Raw genomic sequence first — 8,743 nt, 5'->3', positions numbered from 1 at the left:
TGCGCCTATACAACAGTGGTCGTGTTATTAAGATGATGTTGATGATGACGATGATGATGATGATGATGATGATGATGATGATGATGATAATTATTATTATGTAAGAAGAGGGGGAGGTGTGATGGGCTGTTTCCCCTCTATGGGCTATAGCTCCTATTTTTAGCGGTTTAACGCATCCAATGGAGGAGCTTATGACGTTATGCGTTTAGTCAACAATCAGATAAGCAAGAACAAAATGTTGTGCCTCTTACTTTGGTTCAGTATCACATTTCGATAAAGAGACCCTTTGGAAGAGACCAGGATCAGGTAATGAAAAGGGTTCAAGCACAGGAAACAGTTTGTTCCGTTTCTATTATTTCGGAACAACAAAAGACGGCCTCGTTCAGCGTTCAGGTGTCCCGTGAAAGTGTTGTAAGGTATTCTGTACCGGACACGAGACACAGAAAGGGAAACCTAATGTCGCGCCTGGAAAGAGCAGTAAAAAGTAGGTCCATCCAGCTGCACATTCAGGCCTGTAGCCCAGAAGAAAAATATTATATTTAAAAGTACTCTGAATATTTTAAAAGCCCATCTGCTTAGGCTATATGCTGCGGTATGACATTGGTTGATGCTATATAGCGTCCCTTTATATATTAAACAAATAAATGTGCCGCTTATTCTAAAATTATAGAAATTGAATACATCTCGGAATAAAGAACAGGATATAGCAGTTGATGCCTATGAGAATAAATAGCTGCATTTTTGTCATTTATTCAAACGACTGAACTAGAGTGGCCTAAAGAAAGCTGACTTGCGCGTCGGCCTCCATAAATGAAATATTCACAGCAAGTCTGCGGGTTTATGGACTGCTGGTGTAAAAGAGAGAATACCCAAATGCTCTGCTAAACTAACTATACTCCGAAATGAACGTAGGCCCGCTGCAGCAGGCTTGTATTTATAAAAGGCCTTTAACTTGTGCTGTAGTCATCGCACTAGAGACGCTTTATTTCGCTTGTAAGAATTTAAAATAACATATTTTTTCATTGATCTCCCAATGTCTTATAGCTAGAACAGAAATTGAGCCCATTCAAATCTATGTAAAGAATAAGAAAGTAACCCTCACGATAGACGGTGGACCTAAAGGCCTATTGCTTAACATGTTTTGATAAAACCCATTATTTCCATTGCCTTTAAAGAACAGTAAAACAATGTCGAGTCCGACGGCGCTGAAATAAAAGCTCTCATTAAAACACACTGGAATTGAGAAAATTCAAAGGATTTATTGGAAAGCGTCTAAAAAGCAAATTGACACCAACTCTGTGATTATCGTCTTACATTAAAGCTTTATGAACGTTTTCTATGAAAATGTAAAATATAGTTAATGGAAACATGTTGTTATACACACCTTGGGAAAACTCGTAGAGTGTCCGTGTTAAATTGATTACTTCATCTTACAATTACAAATGTTAGAGACATTACAGACTCGGTCTTTGAATGCAACACAAACAGATGATTTTTTAATACTTTTGAATTCAAAGTGCTTGAGTACATTATTAAATATCGATCCCATTTAATTGAACGTGTTATATTCAGTCTAATCGGTTCAAATTGTAGAGAAATAATCAATCCACGGTTTGAATTTATTAATCTAAACGTCGCCTCACTTCTCATAAATGAGCTCAGACTGGAATAGATATAAGAGTGAAAAAAATACATTCTAGTTAGTTAAAATTGTAAAATAGTAAAATTCACACGCTCTGTACAGAAAGTAGCTGACTGCTGCAAAAGAAACATGCAACTTGTTCATGTTTCAACCAATGCAAGATGTGAAATGGACCAAATTTGATTTGGTCCATACATTAAACAGAACATGTCCAACTTATTAATATATACACATATGCACATTACGTCATCTGCTTTTATACACTAAATACAAAAACCGCTTTGCTTAATAATCACACTATGTCCTATAAGCTTCAGAATGACTCAGATGCAAGCAAAGCCTGGCAAGAGGAAATGAGTCAAGCAATCATCTTTTGTCTTTGAAGAAGCCTTTAGAAGTGCTGCTCTCCTTGATGGTGACGGTCAGGAAGTTGGTGGTCACGTCCGTCACCAAGACCTTTTCCACGTTGCCGACGGAGGGCCTCCACGTCACTTCGTCCAAGTCTACGTCGAGCCTGGTCGGAGACGGCCTGTCCAAGAAGTAAGGCTTTTCCATCTGTGGAAGCTCCGCAGGGCGACTCGGGCTCTGGTTCATTTTGGACTGGTGCTTGACGTGTACAGGTGCCAGGTAGGTGGAGCTGTCCTTAGTCCTGTGTGTGTCCATGTCTGTCCTGTGTGGAATCAGGCTGCGGTCTGAGTAGAGCTGCTTGTAGGAGCTTGCCCCGGAGAGTCCCCGGTTGTGCGTGTGGTGATGATGGTGGTGGTGGTGATGGTGGTGTTTATGACCATGGATCTCTGGATGTCTGTGGGTCACTTTGATCACACTCATCTCTTCACCCCCCTGGAGCTTAGCCAGTTTGTGAGGGCTGTAGCTCACCTGCTCCTCTGCTCTCCTCTTGTGGTGTTCAAAGACCGCGGGGCTGCAGCTGCCGTCCTTGAAGCGGGGCTTAGGCTTTGGGCCTCTTTTTTTGGGTATGTGGATGAGCCCGTCTGGACTAGTTTGCTGAAGGGAAGGCTGCTGGTACTCACGGGTGCTCAGTTCTGGGGGTCGGACCCGTACGCTTTCGCCGCGGTTGACAGTGCTGGGTGGGAAGATGGTGGGAACAACGGCTCTCAGACCCTCTCTGGCCCTGGGGGTCACAACCGGCTCTGGGGTCGGATAGGTGATGTGCATCCCTCGGACTACGTCGCCTCTGAACTCATAGGAATTGGCTTTAGCCTGAGCCTATTGAAAGGTAAGAAAATGAGAGGGAAATTATTATTCAAAATTATACAAATAACTGTCTATTCTTTTTCGGGCTTTTTATTTCTTAGTTGACTTCACAGGCCTTTTTCATGGCAGTTATTTTGACTGGTTAGGACAGCGTGACCAGGCAGCATGCCAGGACCCTGAAACCTGAGCAGCTAAATGGTATTCAGCCATCATTCATTTTATTATTCACACCTGTGCTCTTCCTACTGTAACATATCAAAATATCTTCTCTAAAAACACATGTTGAGTGTTTAAATTACTGCCCAAACATTTATGCATCTTAATTTAATGACAGCTATAGTGGCTGGTGCAGGCGGATTTTACATAAAGATTAAGGACCTAGAGCAAGACGCTTCAACAAGAGCTTGCAAACAGGAATGGCTGAAACTGTTAGCATGTCAACAGTTCCTCACTGGCTAATACACACGCTACATACACTGAACATGCCTAATTAGCATAATTAATGAGGCTTGCGCATTAAGGTGAAATACAATGAGTCCGAAATGAATTTGCAAAAGCTTCAAGTAAAAAGGTACGAAACCAGAATACACATTATATAGACTGTGTTGTGATATAACATATGAGTGCGGATTTGACGTTATTGGGAGTGAGCATGCAATGCATTAAAAAAAACACACACACACAGACATGAAACAACGCTGCTAACTTTACCTTGAGCAGAAATGTCTTGGGTTTTGGTCCTCTCTTTTTGGGCCCATACAGCTCTCTTTCACGCTCCCTGTGAAGAACATAGTGACAGACACCCACGTTGAGTGTCACGGGGCAAAGTGCACCGCGAGGACACCATGCATATATATTTATTTATTGGCTCTGCACATAAAAGCATATTAACGTCACCTCTGCTCAAAAGCGGCAAACAGGCGGGAGTCCAAAATATTGTCCTCTGGTTCCCAAGTGCTGTATCTGTGAATTAAAACATTAGCGTTAGAGGAAACTGAGGAAGCGGGCGCTGACACACACACACACTAGCGCGCGCACACACACACACACACACACACACACACACACGCGCACACACACACTGTTGGGGACAGCCGTATCGTTAGCCTGCAAGCTACAATCTCCATCGTGCGATACGCGAACGTTACTCCTCGGTTTTAATCTGTTTCGCTAGCTTTGCCTGGCTAACGACAGCCACAGTCGAGACAGTGCAGACACACCACCACCACCAACGCGGGCTGAAAACACGCAACACACACACACACACAGTGTAGCAGGACTTACTTGGGAGACCAGCCCTTCCATTTCACAAGGTATTCAATCCGACCCTGCATGCCATCAGAAACAAACAGAAAATACTTCATTAGCTTGCAGGGCAACAGTACTAATACAGTGCGGTGTTGACGGAGAAAAGGGGCCCGTTCCATCTCTCTCGTACCTTCCTTATCCTCCGTTTGATGATCGACTCTGCCGCGAACACCCTCTCCCCGACGGCAGACAGCTCCATGTTTACTCCAGTGCTACCTACCGTTAGCTCGGTGAACAGCTAACAGTTAGCACAGCAGATATATTTTTCTCCGGTCCCAGCCACTCTGAATTCCCGACAGACCATAATACTCCCCGACAGAATGGACGTCAGCGCAATTTTTTTTTTTTTACTGCGTTGCTAAGGAACCGTAGTCGGTGGAACCTCGAGAAGAACGCCCATTGGTGCAGCCGTTGCTACGTGCTCGGGTTGCTAAGTGAGGGGAGGAGCGTGAGCCCGAGTAAATTCTTTAGGGGTGGGAGGGGTGGTGGTGACTTTTTTTTACCCGCGCGGCGAGTGAATCATTTCGCGCAATTTATATGAGATATTCAAAAATAATGCACGTGGTATAAAATGCAGTTTAGTTATATGCACGCGACAATCGAATAGATAAACCAGGAAATAGCAATGTCGTTTGATTTATGCGACGGCGAGAGATACGGAGACAATCCCTCATATTTGTTAAGTACAGCCAGCAAAGTATCCATCAGATAATGCAGTAAACGTGCTTGGCATACGTTATTATCAGCGTATTAGTGCTATTCAGCACACACGCTGTAGCCTACTCGTCCGTGTGAACTCGTTGCAAGTGAAGTGACCGCGTTCATTTCGTTTGCTAAGCACAGAGGATCAATGCACTGCTCCCGTTAGGTGAAATTACAGGCTATTTCTTATTCATACTATTTCATCTTGCCACATCTTTAGTGTTGACTTTGAACGCAACGTTTTAGGGCATATGTAGCAAATATGTTGCATACAGGCCTACTTATGGAATTGTGTTGTTTTAAATCAAAGACCTGTCATAAACAGAGAGGTTCTTTGAGTGGTCATTTATAAAACAAATCTTAAATCGGGTAAAATGACAGTCTATGGGATTTCTAGATTGTAGTCTAAACTCGGCTGTTACTACATGCCGGCCAGGAAAGCTTTTCATATGTATCTGCACTTCAGGTCTGACCAACGTTACCTATAGCTCCCTCTCTGTAGTCACCGCCTGATTGATCTTTTCAATAAAACATCGGGTTGTGGTCTGCTTCTGGTATATTTATAAACCATTAACAGATTTTATGTCTGTATGGGATTTTTTCTGGCAGTGAGATTACTCAACCAAAGTCCATCAAAACCTGTACAGGCTTTCATTGGGCCTTTTTTAATGCGCCAGCCAACGCAATAACAGAGCCACACAAAATTAAAAGTAAACACCAGAGAAGGAAACATTTTAGTGTCCTACATTCTTTTTAAAACGTTGACGTAATAATATCAATAAATAAATCCTATTTCCCATTCCTAATCGTGACTTTAAAAAACAAACAAACAAATAAAAAAAGAGTGAAAAAAGAGAGTGGCAATGACTTGGAAATGTATGATGAACCAGATCACCGTTTGGCTCAGTCTACAACCGACAGGCCGAAAGGTACATTTTTATGCTCTAGATAAATATAATAAAGACAAAAATATATACAAATTAAAATAGCAAAGGCTCAACAAAGGTAGACAATAGGCAATGCCAAATAAAATAATTTATTGTAATTGATACGAATAAAGTACCTAACCTGAATACTAATAAATAATAATAATAATAATAATAACAAATACTAATAATAACAAATAATAATAATAATTATGATAGCTGGTCAACAGAACTAACAGTTTTATAAAATAGGAAAGCCTACAGCCTATATCTTTGTCAAACCTTAAAAGTATAATGATTATTCATTCATTAACTAAACAGTAAAATAAACAGAACAACTCAGAGCGAAAATGGATGAACAAACAATCAAGTCTTAAAATGCGAGTTCTCCATGCAGCCCGGAACGATGAACCGATAATAACTGAGTATATTATTTAGTCATCATTCTCGAAAAGGACTAATAAACTACGATATATATATATATTAGATTATATTAACAAAGCATGCTACTTTAATTGAGCAAGTCTCCCGGACTAAAGCGATTGGCAGATTAGGTTGAAATAGGTTTGAATTGACGCTCATGTCCAATAACGATTTCGATAGAAAATAAAACAGGCCTTTCCACTTCAAAAAAATTAAGTAAAAACATGCCAGACACCCGTGCAAAGCCTTATCAGTGTATCGTTGATTTAAAAGAATGCATTGAACAATCTAATTTAATATTTAAAATATTTAAAAACCTGTCTATTTAAATGGCGTTATTGTGTGAAGAATATTGACTTTCTTAATTAGACACCTCAACATTATTGTTATAGGCAGTCAGACACTTAAGCCCACAGTAACAATAAAGCTTCTAAATCTAACATCTTAATAAATTATGATGATCAAATATGCTAACATGCATTTAAAAAGGAGCCAATGACATGTTTCATATCAATGAATGATCAAAGTAGAGGCAATGATTATTGTTTGTGGTTTCAAGACAAGAACAAACGACGGAATGACTCGGGCAAACGGCTTAATTTAAAGAATTTATAGACTTGCATTATCCCATGAGCCCTCATCTAATATAGGCCATATATATCAACATCAGACATCAAGACAATAATCGCTATTTAAAGACCATAATACACGCTGTGGGATGATGAAGGGTCAATCATTTATTATAATGACCACTAACATTTTGTGTTCATCAGAATTGTCGTTATAAGTCCCTTAGGTGCAAATTATTAATTAATTACTGTGTCTGCAAAGTACACAAATAGGCCACGGTGAATTTAATTATCTTAAGTCTATGCGATCACACTGTTGCTACATATGTTACTAAAAAACATGTTCCTTCTCATTTGTTTCCACTCAAGGTAGATCAGTTCAAACTAAACGTATGCAGGCTCTGACACAAAATCCAGTCATTGGCAGACAGCAAAGCGACGGCCTAACGCAGATAAATCATATTCACAAGAACATTGAGTCTCCACTTGTCACATTCTTTGCTGATCTGTTTCATGCATGCGCACATTTGCCAAATAAACCAGACTACTTCACTCAATAGCTAAAGCCTCTGCAGAAAGACCACAGAGAGGGAGAGTAAATCCATCTAAAGACATTTTACCAAACAATAGATTTTTAGAAGATATCCACATTTTATAAAGCACTACTGTGAAATTGTAACGTGGTGGTAAATGCTATATCGGAATCTTTAAAGCATCAATACACCATTGCATTTGGAATGAATGCATTTCAGAGGACGACGATTGTCTAATTATGATTTGAAGATGTACTTTATGATTCCACTCCTCTTTCTGTCGTTCCTGTCGTATTTTTTGCAATTCGCAAACAAACACAGTGTACACAGAAAGGGAAGATGGGCGCACCTCAGACTCTGGATGCGATTGGTCTCGGCGCGCCTGCAGTGCAGCAGTGCTGCCGCCGTTTAAACACTATTGGTTGGCTTGTATCCGGGCAAGACGCTGGTTCCTCGTGTGCGCACAAAACGGGAAAGCCCGGCCACACACACACACACACACACACAATATGGATCATGCAGTCATATGAATAAAGAAACACACAGAGAGAGAGGGTGAGAGGTGGGATGATTATCGCAGGTGCGACAGTCAATTCATTCCTGTTTATGCGTCTTTCTTGAGCAAACGTCCCTGCCGGACCCTGATCGATACAAGTCATAAGCAACTATAGAAAGGTGATGCAGGCTCTCGTATCATACGAACAGGTAATATTGCATATCCAGCCTTATGTATAGGTGTTTCCTTCGCTGAATCCCCCTTGGCATAAAGGAAAATCGATTTTCATGGAGGCTAGAAATCCTATTCCAAAAAAACCCAGCACGTAGGCGGTGTGGTGTGAGGGGTATAGGCCTACGTGTTAACGCCTCACCAGCTACTGGCTAATTTTGTCCGCGTGCCACGAACACATCTAATCCCATGAACTACACAGTAAAACACTGATCGGTGACTGGGCAATATTTTAACCACGGCAGCGCGCACAGGCCTGTGTTAAACCACCTGTGTCCTTACTCTTGTTGAATCATGCACAAGAGACAGAGGTCAGCGCTAATGCATCAGTTACTGCTGGATGATCTGGATCTAGTCATTGTTTGTGTCACTAAACTGGATCCAGCTGGGTTATTCCAGCAGGTTAAATCAAGCATTGTGAGTGAGTGCACGTGCGCTGTTTGCCTCTGCAACAATTTACCACGGAGTTGCTCATGAGGCTGAAATCACAGAGGCAAATGCAGGCGTTGTACCGGCCATTGCAAAGAGTTGAGACATTGTGAATAGATAGCTCAGCAACCAGTTTGAGATTAATATTTTGTGTCATTCTGATAGTGGAACTAAATGTGTTTTTTTATGACAAACATCCTGAGTTGAGTTTTATTTAAAAACTTTTATAAAAATCAATTCATTTTCACAAAATAATGGAGTTATAGCTCATG

General features: G+C 41.0%; 1 protein-coding gene across 1 annotated transcript; it reads right to left on the bottom strand.

Moving 5' to 3' along the window:
• Positions 1-1,239: 1,239 nt before the first annotated feature.
• Positions 1,240-4,484, bottom strand: cbx8b (chromobox homolog 8b). Its single transcript, XM_076091141.1, has 5 exons — positions 4,293-4,484; positions 4,139-4,182; positions 3,752-3,817; positions 3,566-3,632; positions 1,240-2,866 (listed from the first exon to the last, which is right to left on the bottom strand). The coding sequence occupies exons 1-5, from the start codon at positions 4,359-4,361 to the stop codon at positions 2,009-2,011; spliced, it is 1,104 nt and encodes a 367-aa protein (XP_075947256.1). The 5' UTR covers positions 4,362-4,484; the 3' UTR covers positions 1,240-2,008.
• Between the last annotated feature and the right edge of the window lie 4,259 nt (positions 4,485-8,743).

This window comes from Anarhichas minor, unplaced genomic scaffold (assembly GCF_050575085.1).
Source record: "Anarhichas minor isolate MPS153535 unplaced genomic scaffold, ASM5057508v1 ptg000014l, whole genome shotgun sequence".
NCBI classification, from domain to species: Eukaryota; Metazoa; Chordata; class Actinopteri; order Perciformes; family Anarhichadidae; genus Anarhichas; species Anarhichas minor.
The sequence above is the reverse complement of the archived record's forward strand: the minus strand, read 5'-3'. Positions and strand labels throughout refer to the sequence as shown.